The sequence below is a fragment of the Geotrypetes seraphini genome, chromosome 13 (assembly GCF_902459505.1).
Source record: "Geotrypetes seraphini chromosome 13, aGeoSer1.1, whole genome shotgun sequence".
Classification (NCBI taxonomy): Eukaryota; Metazoa; Chordata; class Amphibia; order Gymnophiona; family Dermophiidae; genus Geotrypetes; species Geotrypetes seraphini.
This window is the reverse complement of record NC_047096.1, coordinates 55,643,637-55,663,724: the sequence shown is the minus strand read 5'-3', so window position 1 is coordinate 55,663,724 and position 20,088 is coordinate 55,643,637. Positions and strand designations below refer to the sequence as shown.

The 20,088-nt window shown below is 44.9% G+C and overlaps 2 protein-coding genes across 2 annotated transcripts in view; one reads left to right on the top strand and one right to left on the bottom strand.

The window, feature by feature from the left end:
• TUBG1 (tubulin gamma 1) overlaps positions 1-6,121 on the bottom strand; it is a 57,162-nt gene extending 51,041 nt beyond the window's left edge. The window contains 1 exon segment of the mRNA XM_033917551.1: positions 5,893-6,121. Within this exon segment, the coding sequence (XP_033773442.1) occupies positions 5,893-5,941 (49 nt within the window). The 5' untranslated portion in view covers positions 5,942-6,121.
• A 39-nt stretch (positions 6,122-6,160) lies between these two features.
• Positions 6,161-20,088, top strand: part of RETREG3 (reticulophagy regulator family member 3) — a 62,761-nt gene continuing 48,833 nt past the window's right edge. Inside the window, exons 1-3 of the mRNA XM_033918153.1 lie at positions 6,161-6,385; positions 6,474-6,765; positions 13,655-13,761. Coding sequence (XP_033774044.1) covers positions 6,515-6,765; positions 13,655-13,761 — 358 coding nt within the window. The 5' untranslated portion in view covers positions 6,161-6,385; positions 6,474-6,514. The remainder of the gene's footprint in view (positions 6,386-6,473; positions 6,766-13,654; positions 13,762-20,088) is intronic.

The following is a 20,088-nucleotide window of genomic DNA, read 5'->3' as shown; positions in this document are numbered from 1 at the left end:
ATCCCATCACACCAGCATGGGGAAGAAGACCAACACACCCAAACCTTACCCTCACTCTAAAACACTCATCTACCCCAAAAAATCTCACAATTTTCATACAGGAACCACTACACTTTCATGTGCATACTTAAACACCAGAGCCGTAGGCCCAAAAACAAACCCTATAAAAATTGGATAATAAACGAAAACCTGGACAGCCTCTTCCTCGCAGAAACCTGGCTCATCTCTGACACGGACCCCAAATTAACTGAAGTGTGCCCACAGGGATACAAAATAACAGTGGTCTGCAGAGAGAAAAAAAAAGGAGGAGGAGGATTAGCAATCTTAACCAAAGACGCCCTAATCCTTAATATATCGGAAAAAACATCCACCCCATACATGGACTTTTTAGCCTGCCAACTTTTAGGATTCACACTAAAAGACACACTAAACTGCATGCTCTGCTACATAACACCGGGCAACTGGAATACTGCTAGACCTGAATTTGAAGACTTCATATATCAAAACTTACTAACAGCAGCATACAACCTAATTCTAGGAGATCTAAACCTACACCTTGAAGACCAATCTTCCAAACAAGTAGATAACTTTCATTTCAACGCCTTAACCTTCCAAATATTAAACCCACAAAGCACGCATGAGAAAGGTCACCAATTAGACATCGTAGCCTTCATGATCCATCAACCATCCCGAACAGAAATTCGTACATCCAATGGAACATGGTCCCGCTACCTACACATATACCTTCAACATCAACTGGACCAAAACCACACCTAAAGCCAAAAAAGTAACCTACACATCACGTAAACACATCAAACCCACCAAATTCTGGACTAAAATAGACAAAACTATCCAAGAAATCAACCCTAAGGATTTCATTTCACATTGGGACAAATTGAGCACCAATACCCTTGATGAACTAGCCCCATTGCAAACCAAAACTAGAACCAGCAGACGTTCTGACCAATGGTTTGACAATGAACTACAGTGGTACCTTGGTTTACGAACATAATTCTTTCTAGAAGCATGCTTGTATATCAAAGCAAAGTTCCCCATAGGCCACAATGTAAACTCAAACAATTCATTCCACAACCAAGGTTTGCTATGGTGGCCCAGGGGTGGGTACCTGCCTGTGGGTGCTGCAGCGCTTTCAGCGTGGTGGCTTCCTTCCCTCGGGGTCCCCGTGCGGCTGCCCTCCTGCTTCGGCAAATGCCTCTGCCGTCCGTCAGCGCTTCCTGGCTCCCGATCCAAGCCGGCCGCTATCCTGTGCGAGCATGCACATGACCGCTCCTCTCCTTAGCCAAGCCAGCCACTGCCCCGACAACACGCACAAGCACGCAGGACGTCCTGCGTGCTTGTACGTGGTGAGCGTGTTGTCGGGGCAGCGGCTGGCTTGGCTCAGGAGAGGAGCGGTCATTCGCATGCTCGCACAGGATGGCGGCCGGCTTGGATCGGGAACCGCTGACGGACGGCAGAGGCATCGGCTGAAGCGGGAGAGCAGCCGCACAGGGACCCCGAGGGAAGGAAGCCACCACGCTGAAAACGCTGCAGCACCCACAGGCAGGTACCCACCATTGCTGAGAGCTCGTTTATCAGGGTGGTGCTCGGTTTACAAGACAAAAGTTTGCTGAGTGTTTTGCTCGTCTTGCAAAACACTAGCAAACCGCGTTACTCTCAAACCGAGGTTCCACTGTACTACTACTCAAAAGACAATGTAGACAAATAGAAAGAAAATCGCCTGGAAAAAAATTAACAAACAATACAAAACACAATTAAAGGAAAAGAGAAAAAGCACACTACACCAACCAAATAGGCACAGAAACCCAAGGCACCAAAAAACTATTTCAAATCCTAAAAGCCCTAACTTGACACAAAACCCTACCTGACCACGAACAATATCTCCCCCCACTCAGCCACCCTTCTAACAGAACACTTCCAGAACAAAATTACAAATGCCAGAGCTATCCTCAATGACACCACAACCCATCTTATTGAATGCACAATACACCCCACAGAAAAAGATTCTACAGCAGCAGACAGAACATGGTTCCATTTCCCCAACATACAATGGCCTGAATGCAACAAACTGTACAATAAGTACAGCCACGCATTCTGCGACCTCAACTACTGTCCACCTTATCTCCTAAAAACTTCCAGCACAAAATACCGAGCTCTTCTCCTACAATGGATACAAACCACACTAACTTACTTCCCAACTGAACTCAGCGAAATCATCATCACTCCGATCCTAAAAGACCCAAAAGGACCAATAGACCAACCATCCAACTACAGACCCATTGCCTCAATATCGCTCTATGTCAACATAATAGAAGGGCTAGTAGCTAAACTCTTCACCAATTATCTAGAAGAGACCACAACATACTTCACCCCACACAATCTGGCTTCAGATCTAACTTCAGCACAGAGACACTACTAGGATCCCTCATGGACACAGCAAGACAACACCTCAACACAGGAATAAAAATGATGCTCATACAACTGGACCTGACCGCATCATTCGATCTGGTGGAACACACCATCTTACATCAAATTCTGGACACCATAGGTATCACAGATAAAGTATACTCATGGTTTGAAGGATTCCTGAAAACCAGAACCTACAGGGTAAAATTGGATAAAGAAAAATCAGATCCTTGGGCCAACCACTGCGGCGTACCCCAAGGATCCCGACTATCCCCTACTCTCTTCAACCTTTGCACTGCCTCCCTCGGCACCCACCTGGACAAACAAGGCATCATGTCCTATAGCTATGCAGATGACATTACAATTCTCATACCTTTCGATCAACCACAGCCCTCTATGACAGCAACAGTACATCGAACAGTAGCAACTTGGATGAAAGACCACAAACTGAAATTGAATCCAGACAAAATAAAATTCATCCTCCTCGAAAACAACAAAATCCCAACCATAACCAACATAGAAATCAATGCAATTAACTAACCCCCATACAACCCATCCTAAAACTGCTGGGAATGACAATAGACAGATGCTGCACCATGCAACTGCAAATCAATAAAACTATACAGAAATCTTTCGCAGTCATGAGAAACCTAAGACAAGTTCAGAAATTCGAGATTACACAATTCCAGCTCATAGTACAATCCCTAATACTAGGCCTTCTAGACCAGTGTTCTTCAACCTTTTGACACCTAAGGACCGGCGGAAATAAAATAATTGTTTTGTGGACCGGCAGTTGAAGAACACTGGGCTACCCTGCCCATCTCCACCCCGCCCATCTCCACCCAATCTCTGCCCCAGACCCCGCCCCCATAATAGTACTAATTGTAACACCTTTTTTTCCATTCATTTTTCATATATACACACACACACAACATAATTGTATTAACAACAGATAATGGTTAACCACAACATTAAAATACACAAAATTAAAATACAAAGCACATTGTATGCTTTTCAACATTCATTCCTTCCAGAAACCAGATAACCCCTTGCAAATGCAGGACCAAAAACTAAAAGTACTAATATTTACAAACAAACCCTAAGATGCAAGGCTCTGCAAGCAATACAATCCCAGAGGAAAAGAAACAAATGCATTTTTTCCTGAACAGACAGCAGATGTAAATCAATCACTAAATAAAAAAATTAAAGCATTCCCCCTACCGTTATCATCTCTCTCTCTCCATGCTGTGCCTTGCCTTCTGGCCTGCCCTTCCGGTGTTATCTTTGGGCTGGCTCCCCGAGTGCTGCAGTGCACAAAGCTGTGGGCAGCAGCTCCTTGCGCACATCCCGCACCTCATCTGGAATCCTTCCTTCTGACGTTGTCAGAGAGAAGGCTTCCGGTTCAGGCGCAGGACGCGTGTAGGAGCCTTTTCCCATGGCTTTGTGCACCGCAGCACTGAGGGAGCCGGCCTGAAGATGCCACGTTGATCGCACCGTAGACCGGTGGCTGCAGAACACTGTCTTGGGCCCGATGGAGGTGCCGGTCCATAGACCAGCGGTTGAAGAACACTATTCTAGACTATTGTAATATCCTTTATCTCCCCTGCCCTGCAACAATAACAAAACAATTACAAACACAGCACTGGACTCATCTACTCATTGAGGAAACACAACCACGTTACAGAGGCCTACTTCAACTCACACTGGCTTCCAATTCCAGCAAGAATACTATTCAAATTCTATTGTCTACTATTCTAAACTATAAATGGAGACAGCCCAACCTACGTGAACAACCGCCTCATCCAGACACAGGAAAACTCACACCCCATCCAATCAAAGAAGTTAAAAGGAAAAAAAAACTATATGATGGCCTCCTGGCCACTCAAGCAGCAAAACTTGACAACCAAATCTCCAATCTACTACTACTACTAATAATAATAATAATAATTTTATTCTTATATACCGCCATACCCTTCGAGTTCTAGGCGGTTCACAATAATTACATTAGGATCCACATTGACATGCCGATTTACAACAATTTATTAGATTAATAACACATTTAGCCGAACTTGGCTGATGAAGAAGGGAGTGGGTAGAAGAGAGGGAAGAAAGCGTTTAGGAGGGGGGGAGAGGGCCGCGCGTGGGGCCCGGTAATACCGGAAGGGGGGCGATTACGGGTCTTGTTTGTTGAATAGGTAAGTTTTGAGTGTTTTTCTTAAGCCTAGGTAAGAGGGGGCCTCGAGTATCATTTGGGCGAGCCATGGGTTCATCTTGGCTGCTAGGAAGGCAAAGGTTTTGTCTAGGAATCTATTGAGATGACAAAGCTTTAGCGAGGGGTAGGCGAACAGTTGAATTACCCTCAAGTGACCCCAGACTACAAAACATTCAGAAAAAAATAAAGACTATACTGTTTAAGAAATTCTTAAAAAAAGATCTAAACACCACATATATACTGCTCAAGAAATCCCTGGAAAAAGACCTAACACCACAAGTCCTCTTCCTTCCCTCCACTAACTTCCCAACCCCCAGAAACAACCTACTCTACCCTTTATTCTCCCTGAAAATGACCAGACATCTCTTTTTGTAATCTGCCTTGAATTGCGAGGTAATGGCAGAATGGAAATCCTTAATGTAATGTAATATTTAATGACTGCATTGAAATGTGGTCTGCACTAATGGTTATGCTATAACCATTAGAGCAGGGGGTCTCCAAAGTCCCTCCTTGAGGGCCGAATCCAGTCGGGTTTTCAGGATTTCCCCAATGAATATGCATGAGATCTATTTGCATGCACTGCTTTCAATGCATATTCATTGGGGAAATCCTGAAAACCCGACTGGATTCAGCCCTCAAGAGGGACCCCTGCATTAGAGCATTGGGTGGAATACTAAAGCCAGAGATAGTCATTAGAATTAGGTTTTGAGCATAAGCCACTTTTTCTTTCTTGTCTTCTTTTACAAGCAGAAAGAAGCAAATGCAAGTTTGAGTGCTGCTGAGAAACAAGCGAATATATTAATGCTATTTGAAAATGAGCCTTTCCAAAAATAAAAATTAAAGTACAATTTATGAAAGGCTCATATGTAAGAGTGCAGAACAGCGCCTATGTTAAAAGTGATGCTTAACCCAAACCCTTTGTGCTCCTTTGCTTTTATTTCAGTCCCAATTTCTGCATTATGAGCTTTGCGCTGTAGCCCACCGGTAATTTGGGTGGGATGAGGCCGCCCCCGGGTGTCCATTTGATGCCTCCCGAAAGAGCGCGAGCGCTACAACCTTGCGCCTAGTATTTTGGCACGACTGTACGTCAAACAGTGAAAGCTTTTACCACAACATATGGATTTTTTTTCAAGTACGAAAACCTACTCCTTGTCTATTGCGGAGCCTTTCGAAAGACAATGACGTACGAAGTCGCGAGTCGGCCTTCCTACCCCCTCATTCCCTCATACAGAAACTGGGTTTGAGAACCGTCTTACTCTGGTTGCCACACTGGCCCAGCTGCAGGGTGATGATTTCCCGAGGCATTGCGCAGCTCGCGCCTCGGCACAACCGCCAACCAAATTCTCCTCACGCTCAGAAGGGCTCTGGTCCCGCGCTCAACTTGCACCGCTCTTCAGGGCATGCGCGTTTCCCAGGTGTGTTCCAAGCCTCACTCTGGCACCCTATGCGGACCTGCGACGGCTAGCGGAAAGGGAAAATGATTGTTGGGACTTCAAAGCACGCCCCACAGTCTGCGCTCTTTGATTGGCCGGCTGGTAACGGCCGGTCGGACTGACGCCTGGGACCTGTCGCGCACGCGCACAGGCGAGATCGGGACTAGGGCATTTTGTGTTTTCAGGCGAGCAGGCGTTACTGTGCGGTAGGCGAAAAACGATATGAGAGGGGGAAGGGGCGAGCGAATTCCTTCTGGGGTTTCTTTCTTTCTACCAATCCAGTGTTGTGCTGCAGGTGGTAAATAACCCATAACCGGTAAGGGAGTGGTGTGGAGCCTTAGATTTTGTGGTGCTTCAGCGTTTGCTTTTCAGTTTTCCCTTTAACGCATGTTCGTTTCTTTCAGCTTACGGTGACGTCACCACGCCACGGTGACGCCGCGCCTGGATGCCCGTCTCGGAGGAGCGGATGGAGCTGTCTAGGGAGCGTGAGGAAGAGTCGGCGGGAGCCCGGCCTCGGCCCCCACCGCCCTCGCTCTGCCCCGGCGAGCGGGAGGACCAGATGCGGGTCGTGAGGAGCTCTCTGCTGGCGGCTCTGGACGGTTGGGAGCCGCTGCTGGGCTATGTTCAGGCGGTGCTGGTGTGGGAGAGGCCGCTGCACAGTGCCCTGCTTTGTCTGGCACTCAACGTTGCCTTCTGGTGAGCTCTGAAAGCAGTGTGGCATGTGGAGCTCTTGATTCTGCCCAAGTAATTGCAGTCCCAGCATGGGAACTGCTTGAGCCTACTTTCTTGCTTTTTCCCTTGTGGTAGCCCTGGCAGGGCTGCAGGGTGAGTACAAGAAATACCTAAGGGTCACCGAAAGATTTCAAGCTTGTAAACTGCCTTGACCTGCTTGTTCAGACAGGCATTAATATTGATTCTACAATACTTCCAAGGACATATTTTAAACATTCACTTTATTGTATTTTGGGTTGTCAACAGTAGCAAAATCCATAAAGAAGATATCTGAGTAACACACTTAAGCAATTATTCTAGTGCAATAGGCACATCATTCCTGAACTCTTGGCTAGTCAATCCCTTTCTGTTAGATTCTATGTAGAGAGCCTCATTAGCATTTTTTGTTCCACACTGTCCTGTATTTCCTCAGTTTGTCTCTACACGCGAGACAGAAGCCTTTCTGCGTATTCCCATTTTTCTGGAGCACAGGAGGTTCTCGTGTTCTATGTTCTGGAGCAGTGCTTCCAGTTTTCATCCCTGCCATTTAGATTGGCCACAGCGCCACACATCTTCACCAAGGTGATGGTGGTAGCAGCAGCACATCTCCACAAGGTGGGGATGCAGGTGCATCCTTATCTAGATGATTGGCTGATAAGCACCCCGTCCGAATCCGAAGGAAGGACGGCAGTGCAGCATGTGGTCAACTTTCAAAAAAGATACCTGGAGCTGGTGCAGGTCCTGAAGTATCTGGAATTCTGTTCAACATAAAGGAGAGCAATGTGTTTCTGCCAGAAGCTTGCAGAGCAAAACTCATGGCAGATCAGGAAATTTCTGGACAGGCCAGCATCAACAGCTTGTCATTACCTTCAGGTGCTGGGGTCAGTGCTAGAGACTATAAATGTGGTTCACTAGGCAAGGGCACTCCTATCCCAACAGGGATGCGCTGTAGAAGCATCTACTTGGACAGCGAAGGTGCGTCTCAGTCTGAACTGGTGGCTGGAGCCTTAGTCCCTTACCTGAGGAGTGCTACTCGGCATCTCCTCATGTACGATTCTGACTACAGATGCTAGCCTATATGGTTGGGGAGTGCATTGAGAAGGATATATGGTTTAAGGGTGCTGGTCGCCCTCCCAGAGGAAGTGATCAAGTAAACCAGTTGGAGCTGAGAGCCATATGCACCTGGTGCTGCAGGCGTTCGAAGGCACAGTACAGAACAAAGCTGTGTGAGTTTTCTTAAACAATGCAACAGCAGTAGCCCTATGTCAATCAGCAGGTGGGGGGGGGGGGGGCACCAAGAATGCTTTTCTACACCTGGAAGCTCAAGTGTTGTTTCAGTGGGCGGAGAGTCATCTAATAGCCCTCTCAGGCATGTGTAGCAGGAGTGAACAGTGTACAAGTGAATTTTCTCATCCGGAAGACCCTAGATCCCAGAGAATGGGCGCTATCTCAAGGCATTCAGCAGCATTTTGAGTGGTTGGTGACACCCGATTTTTGATTTGATGGCATTGACAGGCAACAAAAAGGCAGCTCAGTTCTTCAGTCGAAGATACGAGCCAGGAAGCAAAGACCTGGATGCCCTAGTACAACTTTGGCCAAAGGCAGGACTTATATTTATCTTCCCTCCATGGCCCATGATAAAGAGTCCTGCGAAAAATAATGTCGCACCCAGGGCTGGTAGTTCTGGTCCCATCAGACTGGCCAAGGTGTCCGTGATATGTGGATCTCATCCGTCTACAGAGAAATCAGTTTCTCAGGCTTCTCTACCATCAGTGGTTGCTTGTACAGGGCCCTATCGCCTTGGAGGATCTGGAGTGCTTTGGTCTTACGGCATGGCTCTTGAGCATGCAGCCTTATCGTGCAAAGGCTATTTGGACATGGTGATCGCCAGAACTACCAGCCCTTGGTGCGACATTCTTCGCAGGACTCTGCATATCATGGGCCACAGAGGCCTTTGGCTGAAATTGCACTAGGGCATCAAGGTCTTCGCTTCCTGGCTCGTATCTTCACCTAAGGCCCCTCCCATAAGAGGAATCTTAAACAACCTGGGCCAGTCAGAGCCTTAGGCCCCTCCCCAGCACATCTTAGGATGCACCGGGAAGGCCCGCCATTTTGTAAGAGGCTAGCTTGCCAGCCAGAGGGTAGGCATCTCTCCGGCCAGATTTCCTGAATAAGTATGTGTGGGGGGGGGGTTGGTTGACAGCAGGGTAGATTTGGTGGATTGTGCGAGCATGGCGGGAGAGAGTGGGCATCTCTGCCGTGAGTTCCCGTAGTCTCTCGAGACTACGACGGGAACTCCCTGCATCCATTTTGTATGAGTGATCTATATGGGGTAGGAGCGTAGGAAGATTACTCCTGCCCCGAAAGCCCGCTAGACCAGTGGTTCTTAACCCTGTCCTAGAGGACCCCCAGGCCAGTTGGGTTTTCAGGATAGCCCTAATGAATATGCATGAGAGAGATCTGCATTTAATGGAGGTGCCAGGCATGCAAATTTGCTCCATGCATATTCATTAGGGCTATCCTGAAAACCTGACTAGCCTGGGGATCCTCCAGGACAGGGTTGGGAACCACTGCGCTAGACTACCATCGGGTAAGGTCTGGGGAGGTCCAAGATGCAGTGTTTCTTTCTCCCCCCCCAAAATTGTGAATAACCAAATCAGCAGATACTGAAACCGCAGATTCGGAGGGAGAAGTATAGTAAGAGAGGCCCTAAAATTTTTGTGTGTGTCATACGAAACAAATGGGCAACTTCAAGGACCTCCTGTGCACAGCTTGAAATTTAATCTACATGTGCAACTGTTTGTACTTAATAAGCTTTTAGAGTTTCAAAAGTCTAGGCTAAGTGCTTTTCTAATGCCTCAATGCCAAAGTTGGCCAAAAACTCAATTTGCTAATTTTTGGCTTCATCTTTGAGGTGCCATAGATTTGTAACAAATTTAAATGGTTTCTTCTTTCTTGGTACAACTGCTCAACTACTGTGGAAATTTCAAGTCCTGCTTTCGTTTATTTGCAAAGATATTGCAAGTCAAACAGAGCAGCAAAAATATTAATAACACATTTTACCCATTTTTAAAGCCTTGTATTTCAGTTTTGACACCAGCAATCACTTTTCATAATATATCATGACCAAGTGAGGAGAGTCGAGGGATGTTTAAAGGGTGCATTGTTACAGTAAATTAGTGTTGGAACATCTTCTCACATAGAAATGCATTGGGGCATTTATGGGGGCCTTTATTTCTTTGTCTTTATAGTAGGTCTTTCCCTTCCCACACCAAATTTGGTCTTCTTCCATTACATTTTGATCCAGACAAGTTTGTTTTGTAGACTTTTTATGTACATTTTCTTTCTAACATTCTGTTGGGTTGGAAAGAATACATAAAAATGTCAAAATGTGTAACTGTGCACTTAACCCTCTTCTGCCTACCCAGGGGAACTGTTTGTGGACACTAGAAATTTATTTTAAAGAAATAAACCTATCATGTTTTTATTGGCTTTTCCTTTACAATAGATAGCATTGTGGCCTCCTACGGTGATGCAGAAGTTGCAGCTGCATTCTCTTTAATAAAACTAAACCACTCATGGGTGTAACTCCATACTCAAAACCTTTCATTACCTTACAGGAGCCAAAGAACCTGGCCAGCCAGTGAATTTACACCCATTTGTATGTGTGTAATCAGAAGAATGAACAATTACTGTAGTGACTGTAAGGAAATCTTTAGCAATTATTTTAATTGTAGAGTTCCGCCTCTGCACCTAGTTTGTATCACTGGAGAACTCTCTGAATCTGAAGGTTAGATGATCTCAAGGGAACACTGAAGCTCGACTTCACCTTTATTAGCAGAGCAATGTTTGTCATCACATACTGCCTCTAGTCTAGGCCTCTGCAACCTTGTATTAGGATTCAGCCAGCAGAGTCTCTAGGATCCAAAATACTATAGGTTCTTACTGTACTATTACTATGTAATTGTGAATCGCTCTGATCTGACAAAGGAGGGGCTGTATATCGCGTTTTAAAATAAAACGAAACATAGTCTCTTTTGAGAAGAAAGATGGTTAAAGGACTCAGTCAAGAGTATGTTTTCTGGGGATATATTGTTCAGTGTGGTGGCTCCCAAATCCAGTTCTCAGGTGTCCTTATAAGTCTGACTTGTGGAATATTCAAGAGATCTGTGTGCATGTGATCAAATCACCAATTTAATAGGTATATTTTGGAGTGAAGGAGTAGCCTAATGGCTAGTGCAGTGGACTGAAGGGGAACTGGGTTCAATTCCCAATGTAGCTGCTTGTGACACTGGGCAGGACACTTAACCCTCCATTTCCCCAGGTACAAAAACTGCTTTGGTTGTACCACTAAAAGGCAATATATATATATATATTAAATATATTACCCCTAACTGAATTTTGGAATCACCATCATTGTTCAGCTGCTTGGAGTTTGGTACTTGGGCCCCCATACTCACAAGGAAGTGTCTTGTGATTATTATACCTGTATCTAGATGCATAGGGACTCTGATTCTTTCCTTCATTGCTTATATAATGGAAAGTAAGGGGATTAAAGCAGTCCAATGGACAAGATAGAGGGACATGATATATTTTTATAAATTAGCTACCAGTTATTTGTTCCCAAAGGGATATTCATTGTTTTCTTGATTGTATAGTGTTTGAAGAGCATACTTATTTATGCACTCACCAGGGTAAATCAGGTTCTCCGAGGACAGGCAGTGTGTTCTTACATATGGGTGACATCTCCTATGCCAAAATCAATCTCAAACTCAGGTTTTCAAGGCCCATCATCTCAAACTGTGTATTTCATACAACAAAACTTGTCATTTTAAGTTTCTTTAAGGCATCCAAATTTTTTTGATGTTTAATGGGAGCTTATTCCACTTTTCTGGACCACAACATGAAAAAGCACTCCCTCTCACAGCTTGCAGACTCGAGCCTTTTCTTTAGGCCCTGAAGAATGCTGAATAATATGTTTTGGCATCTATAGGGGTACTACCTGAGCTCCTTTGATTTTTCTGTTGCTGTTGTTGATTGATTGTTCAAGTGTTATGTTTGAACAGAACAGTTTATTGGTTTAGGAAGTGTCCCATTTTCCCGTCACATAATTTTGATGGAGCTCTTGCAGGCTTGTGTACTAACTGCAGGTGGCAGTAGAGCTCCCGGTGAAGTAGGAGGGTCACAGAAGAAATCCGGAGTGGATTCCTTCTGCATATGGGCTCCCAGCCATGGGGAGATAACCCGCTAGTCCAGAATGACACACCTATTTACTAGAAAATATATTTTCAAGATAAGAACTTGATCTCTTTTTATTCCAAGGTGAGGCACAAATAAACATACACTTTGTAGATTGGTTTCTACTTATCCTTGCTGTTGTATTATCCTTTGTTGTTTTGGGTGAGCCTGGTAACCAGGGATTCCCGTATGATCTGTTCTGCTCATCCTTGGAGCAGGTGTTCTTCTAGTACAGCAGGATATATAGTCTCGCATCCCCTCCCACTTCCCAAGGAGTTGTATTCTTCTACCTATATTATTGGACTTCTGATCCTGAGTGTTCATGCTAGGCTGGAAGGCACTCATGCACGTATGGTGGAAAGCTGCCAAAAGCTGCTTAAAGTGAAAAAACGCTAAGTAGCATCCACATCTGGACTCTGATAATGGGTGTGCAATAGTGATATCAGTGGTAACAATGTGCAGAAAATTCCATTCAATGTGGAGGTAACATGCATAGCCCTCAAAGGAGGAGTCGTGGTCACTGTTTAACGGTGGCACCTGGTAGTTAGCTTCACAGCCCATGATTGCAGGGTTTGTGAGTGAGAGCCCTTCTGCATGAACCCTAGCCCAGGAGCATTGCCAATGACCAGACATTGGAGGTGGGTGTATAAGAGGAGAAAAGCCTCGTGGTGTCAGATCCCATGGAAATACAGAGGAGCAGGAAAAAAGAGCTGAGTCAAAAACAATCTTAGGTGTTCAGTTAGATTGGAACTTAACCATGAAAGCAAAAGTGGATGAAATTGTGCATAAGGGTTTCTTTGCTCTTTGGAAATTAAGCTCTATCAGATCAAATTTTGACACTACAGTGTTTCAACTTTTGGTGCAGTCTTTAGTTTTATCGTTATAAATTATTGTAATATACAGTAGTTATGTTGTCTGGTACCCAGAAGCACCTTCAAAGGCTCTGCATGTTACAAAACATGGCAGTTAATCTGATTTTCAGTTTTAAAAGATCAGATCATATAACACCCTGTGTTCGTAAATTGCATTAGGTACCTGTGGAGGCACGTATTATGTTAGGTTGTTTTTGTTATAAGTCACTTTGTGGTTTGCTGCCTGGTTATTTACTGATCACTTTGTATTTAACAATTCTCGTTGCTCTTTGAGAAGTCTATCATTCTTTGTCTTCCTCCCAGCCAGAGGATACGTGTTTAAGAAATTTCAGGGTAGATTGCTTTCTTAGCAAGCAGCAAGCTGGGAATCAGAAATTCATGTTTTTTTGAAATTAAATTTGACATCTTATCTACAGTTTAGAAAACTGCTTAAAACCTACCTGTTTAAGACATTCTTAGATGTATAGCATTTAAATATCCATTTATGGTTCTTGATTTATTAATTGTGTGACTTATACTTGTAATTCACTGTATGTGAACAGTTTCTTTTATTGTTTGTTGTCCATATTGAACTGCAAAGTGTTGCAGAATAGAAATAAAATTGTATGTTATTACAGTTGGAAAACTACTGTGCAAAGTTAGGCAGAAACTTACTTTCTTTAAGTCCTTGTCTTCAATAGAGATGTCCGTTACATTGAAATTATTTTTTTAGCAAAGAGAAAGAATTCTGTTACTTCTGCCTTACTGTCTGCTTCCTTTCCTAGGTTTTTGGTTCTGGCATCCCTGAGGATGGTATTTGTGCTGGCGTTTGGGCTGATTGTGATTGTGTGTGTGGATCAATGGAAGAATAAGATCTGGCCTGAGTTAAGAGGTGAGTGTTGGCTCATTTGCACTATTACCACAGTAATATCCAGGACTCTGTGCTAAGCCTTTTAAGCCTATTCTATTCCTTCCATTTCTTTAGCATCCCTCCAGATTGGCACAGAAACGGATAGGTTTACACTCCTCTGTCAGCAGATACAGACTGAGACATTGACTTTTGGCTACAGTACAAGTGGGCTGTGCAGTCCCTATTACACTCAGTCTTTTCTCAGTCTCCAGCAGGTGCAGTGGTATGTTGTACAGTCAGTGCTGAGGTTTCTTTGGGCCTTTTGAATCTGGTTTGGGATTTTTTTGTCCCTTTTGCTGTCCGGATAGAGCTTGGGGGTTCTATTGACCTCAAGGGGTGCAACACTCTAAAGGGTCAAGTCTCTCCCCCCATTTTCCCCTACCTCGCCAGGTTTTCTGTGTTTAGGGGAGCCTCAACTGTAAGCCTGGCCGGTACAGACTACAGTTTAGAGTTCCTTGTGGGATCTGCTCTCTTAAGACAGCTAGTTAGCTGTGGGCAGTTAAAAACAAAAAAAAACAAGACATAAATGGAACATAAAGCGATTCTGAGGCCATTGTTTTTGTACAGCGTTGTGCATGGGATTTTGGCACATTCAGTCTGTGCTTCAAAGAAGCAGCACAAGTGCGTTTTATGTGGGTGCTGAAAGCACAGTTACTTACTGTAAAAGGTGTTATCCAGGGACAGCAGGCAGCTATTCTCACATATGGGTAACATCATCGATGGAGTCTGGATGCGGACGCCTCACAAGCAGACTTGCTTGAAGAAACCAGAAGTTTCAAGTCGACCGCACCGCGCATGCGTGAGTGTCTTCCCGCCCAGCATAGGGCGCGTCTCCTCAGTTCAGACAGCTAGCAGAGAAGCCAATCAGGGGAGGTGGGTGGGTTGTGAGAATAGCTGCCTGCTGTCCCTGGATAACTTCTGTTATGGTAAGTAACTATGCTTTATTCCAGGACAAGCAGACAGCCTATTCTCACATATGGGTGACCTCCAAGCTAACCAGAATGGGATGGTGGGAGTGTTGGCAATTTAGGAGAATAAATTTTGTAATACTGTTTGTCCAAACTGTCCATCCCGTCTGGAAAAAGTATCCAGACAATAGTGAGATGTGAAAGTATGAACCAAGGACCAAGTAGCAGCTTTGCAAATTTCCTCAATGGGAGTAGATCTGAGGAAAGCTACGGAAGCTGCCATTGCTCTGACTTTATGGGCTGTGACTCTACTGTGGAGGGGCAATCCAGCCTGGGCATAGCAGAATGAGATACAAGCAGCCATCTAATTGGAGATAGTACGCTTAGAGAAAGGATGCCCCAACTTATTTGGATCAAAGGAGACAAAAAGTTGAGGAGCAGTTCTGTGTGGTTTGGTGCGTTCCAAATAGAAGGCCAAAGCACGTTTTCAGTCCAGAGTATGAAGAGCTACTTCTCCAGGATGAGAATGAGGCTTCAGAAAGAACACTGGAAGAACAATAGATTGATTGAGATGAAATTCCGATACCACTTTAGGAAGGAATTTTGGATGAGTACGTAGGGCAGATCTAGATATTGTTGCTATCACAGAGACATGATTCAGTGAATCACATGGATAGGATGCAAACATACCGGGATATAATCTTTTTAGGAAGGACAGAGATGGTCATAAAGGTGGAGGAGTAGCTCTCTATGTAAAGATCAATATCCAAGCGACCGAAATGCAAGGGACCTGGGGAGAGGAAGAAGCGATATGGATTGCTCTGAAAAGAGAAGATGGAACTTCTATCTACGTGGGTGTAGTCTACAGACCTCCGACTCAATCGCAGCAAATTGATAAGGATCTGATTGTGGATATCCAAAAGTTTGGAAGGAAAGAGGAGGTTCTGCTGTTGGGAGATTTCAACCTGCCGGATGCGGACTGGAATGTTCCGTCTGTGGAATCGGAAAGAAGTAGGGAGATTGTGGATGCCTTTCAAGAGGCTCTGCTCAGACAAATGGTGACGGAACCCACAAGGGAAAAAGCGATATTGGATCTGGTCCTCACAAATGGAGAGAGTATCTCTAATGTTCGAGTGGGTGCTCACCTGGGTAGTAGCGATCATCAAACGGTTTGGTTTGATATAACGGCTAAAGTGGAGAGCGGCCGCACGATACTTAAAGTCCTAGATTTCAAACGTACGGACTTTAATGCAATGGGAAAGTACCTGAAGAAAGAGCTGTTAGGATGGGAGGACATAAGAGAAGTGGAAAGACAGTGGTCTAAGCTGAAAGGAGCGATAAAAATGGCTACAGACCTTTATGTGAAGAAAATCAATAAAAACAAGAGAAAAAGGAAGCCGATATGGTTCTCCAACCTAGTGGCTGAGAAAATAAAGGCGAAAGAGTTAGGGTTCATGAAATATAAAAAAACCCAAGAAGAGGAGAGCAGAAAGGACTACAGGGTGAAACTGAAAGAAGCCAAGAGAGAGATACGTTTGGCGAAGGCACAGGCGGAAGAACAAATGGCTAAAAATGTAAAAAAGGGAGATACAAATTTTTTCAGATATATTAGTGAAAGGAGGAAGATAAAAAATGGAATTGCTAGGCTAAAAGATGCTGGAACAAATATGTGGAGAGTGATGAGGAGAAAGCAAATGTGCTAAACAAATACTTCTGTTCTGTGTTCACAGAAGAAAATCCTGGAGAAGGACCGAGATTGTCTGGCAAAGTTACACGAGAAAATGGAGTAGATTCTGCGCCGTTCACGGAGGAGGGTGTTTATGAGCAACTTGAAAAACTGAAGGTGGACAAAGCGATGGGACCAGACGGGATCCATCCCAGGATACTAAGGGAGCTCAGAGAGGTTCTGGCGAGTCCTATTAAAGACTTGTTCAACAAATCTCTGGAGACGGGAGTGATTCCTGGGGATTGGAGGAGAGCGGATGTGGTCCCTATTCATAAAAGTGGTCACAGGGATGAAGCAGGAAACTACAGGCCGGTGAGCCTCACTTCAGTTGTTGGAAAAATAATGGAAGTGTTGCTGAAAGAAAGGATAGTGTATTTCCTTGAATCTAATGGGTTACAGGATCCGAGGCAACATGGCTTTACAAAAGGTAAATCGTGCCAAACGAACCTGATTGAATTTTTTGATTGGGTGACCAGAGAGCTGGATCGAGGACATATGCTAGATGTAATTTACTTGGATTTCAGCAAAGCCTTTGATACAGTTCCTCATAGGAGGCTGTTGAACAAACTTGAAGGGCTGAAGTTAGGACCCAAAGTGGTGAACTGGGTCAGAAACTGGCTGTCGGACAGACGCCAGAGGGTGGTGGTTAATGGAAGTCGCTCGAAGGAAGGAAAGGTGACTAGTGGAGTCCCTCAGGGTTCGGTGCTGGGGCCAATCCTGTTCAATATGTATGTAAGTGACATTGCTGAAGGGTTAGAAGGAAAAGTGTGCCTTTTTGCAGATGATACCAAGATTTGTAACAGAGTAGACACTGAAGAGAGAGTGGAAAATATGAAAAAGGAACTGCAAAAGTTAGAGGAATGGTCTAATGCCTGGCAACTAAAATTCAATGCAAAGAAATGCAGAGTAATGCATTTGGGGATTAATAATAGGAAGGAACCGTATATGCTGGGAGGAGAGAAGCTGATATGCACGGACGGGGAGAGGGACCTTGGAGTGATAGTGTCCGAAGATCTAAAGGCGAAAAAACAGTGTGACAAGGCAGTGGCTGCTGCCAGAAGGATTCTGGGCTGTATAAAGAGAGGCGTAGTCAGTAGAAGGAAGAAGGTGTTGATGCCCCTGTACAGGTCATTGGTGAGGCCCCACTTGGAGTATTGTGTTCAGTTTTGGAGACCGTATCTGGCGAAAGACGTAAGAAGACTTGAGGCGGTCCAGAGGAGGGCAACGAAAATGATAGGAGGCTTGCGCCAGAAGACGTATGAGGAGAGACTGGAAGCCCTGAATATGTATACCCTAGAGGAAAGGAGAGACAGGGGAGATATGATTCAGACGTTCAAATACTTAAAGGGTATTAACGTAGAACTAAATCTTTTCCAGAGAAAGGAAAATGGTAAAACCAGAGGACATAATTTGAGGTTGAGGGGTGGTAGATTCAGGGGCAATGTTAGGAAATTCTACTTTACAGAGAGGGTGGTGGATGCCTGGAATGCGCTCCCGAGAGAGGTGGTGGAGAGTAAAACTGTGACTGAGTTCAAAGAAGCGTGGGATGAACACAGAAGATTTAGAATCAGAAAATAATATTAAAGATTGAACTAGGCCAGTTACTGGGCAGACTTGTACGGTCTGCGTCTATGTATGGCCGTTTGGAGGAGGATGGGCAGGGGAGGGCTTCAATGGCTGGGAGGGTGTAGATGGGCTGGAGTAAGTCTTAACAGAGATTTCGGCAGTTGGAACCCAAGCACAGTACCGGGTAAAGCTTTGGATTCTCGCCCAGAAATAGCTAAGAAGAAAAAAAAAAAAATTTAAATTGAATCAGGTTGGGCAGACTGGATGGACCATTCGGGTCTTTATCTGCCGTCATCTACTATGTTACTATATGTTTGTCATGATGAAACACCGTGAAAGGTGGATCAGCAACTAAAGCTTGCAGCTCACTGACTCGTTGAGCAGAAGTGAGGGCAATGAGGAATACCACTTTCCAAGTGAGATATTTCAGATGAGCCTTGTTGATTGGTTCAAAACGAGGCTTCATCAGTTGAGCCTGGACAACATTGATGTCCCAAACCAAAGGAGGCAGTTTGAGAGGAGGTTTGACATTGAAAAGTCCTTTCATGAATCTGGAAACCACCAGATGAGCAGAGAAAGGTTTCCCTTCGATAGGCTGATGGAATGCAGCAATTACACTGAGATGGACTCGGATCGATGTAGACTTGAGGCCAGAAGTTGATAAGTACAAAAGGTAATCCAAAACAGAAGATAAGGAGAAATGTTGGGGCTCCTTATCATGAGAAAAACACCATGTATAAAATCTAGTCCATTTTTGGTGATAGCATTGTCTAGTGGTAGGTTTCCTAGAAGCCTCTAAAATGTCTCTGACAGGTTGAGAAAACTGCAGAGGAGTCATGTTGAGAGGTACCAAGATGTCAGGTGTAGAGACTGTAGGTTGGGATGAAGCAGAGATCCCTGATTCTGTGTAAGCAGAGAAGGAAAAACTGGTAGAAGGTAGGGCTCCCTGCTGCTGAGTTGAAGTAGAAGGGAGTACCAAGGTTGTCTCGGCCACCAAGGAGCAATCAGAATCATGGTGGCATGATCGGTCTTTAACTTGACCAGAGTCTTGAGAATGAGAGGGAATGCATAGACGAAGAGATTCGTCCATTCCAGAAGAAACAAGAAAAGCATCTGCCTCGAGGCGATGAGGAGAGTATATCCTGGAGCAGAACTGAGAGCAGTTTGTAGTTGTGGGGAGCTGCAAAGAGGTCTATCTGAGGGGTTACCCACTGTGAAAAAATGTGAAGAAGAGGCGAGGAATGGAGTGTCCATTCGTGAGGTTGCAGAAGATGACTCAAGTTGTCCGCCTCTTGGATATAGACAGCTTTGAGGAAGGTGTTGTGGTGGATTGCCCAGTCCCAAACCTTCAGAGCTTCTTGACAAAGGGAGGCAGATCCCGTCCCTCCCTGTTTGTTGATATAATACATGGTGACTTGGTTGTCCGTCCGAACGAGGACTACCTGGTTGAGAAGAAGATGTTGGAAAACGTTGAGAGCCTTGAGGATCGCTCTGAGTTCCAATAGATTGATATGACACTGACGATCCGTACTGGTCCAGTGGCCTTGGATACGTAGACCATTGAAATGAGCGCCCCAAGCGTAGGTTGAAGAATCTGTTGTGAGGACCTTCTGATGGGGGGGGGGGGGCGTTTGAAAAAGCAAGCCTCTGGAGAGATTGGAAGAGAGCATCCACCAATGGAGAGACTGCTTCAATGAAGGAGTGAGTGTTATGTGTCGAGAAAGAGGGTTGCAAACCTGCGTCCATTGAGATGCTAGGGTCCACTGAGGTATTCTGAGGTGAAGTCTGGCAAAAGGAGTCACGTGCACTATGGAGGCCATGTGACCTAGGAATACCATCATGTGTCTCGCTGAGATGGAAGAGTGGGAAGACACTATATGACAGAGTTGAAGAAGAGCTTCCAGATAGAGAATGACACGGTGACAAAATTCATCACCGTTCCCGTCCCCGCGGATAACCGTGGGAAATAATCCCATGTCATTTTCTAGTGTCTATTTCAACCTCAGTCCTTCTACACCAGCATTCTTCAAAGCAAAGCTTGTGGTTCAGTGGTTGTGGCCATTCATACTCTGATTCTTCCCTCTCTCCTTAAAGAATGACATGAAGATG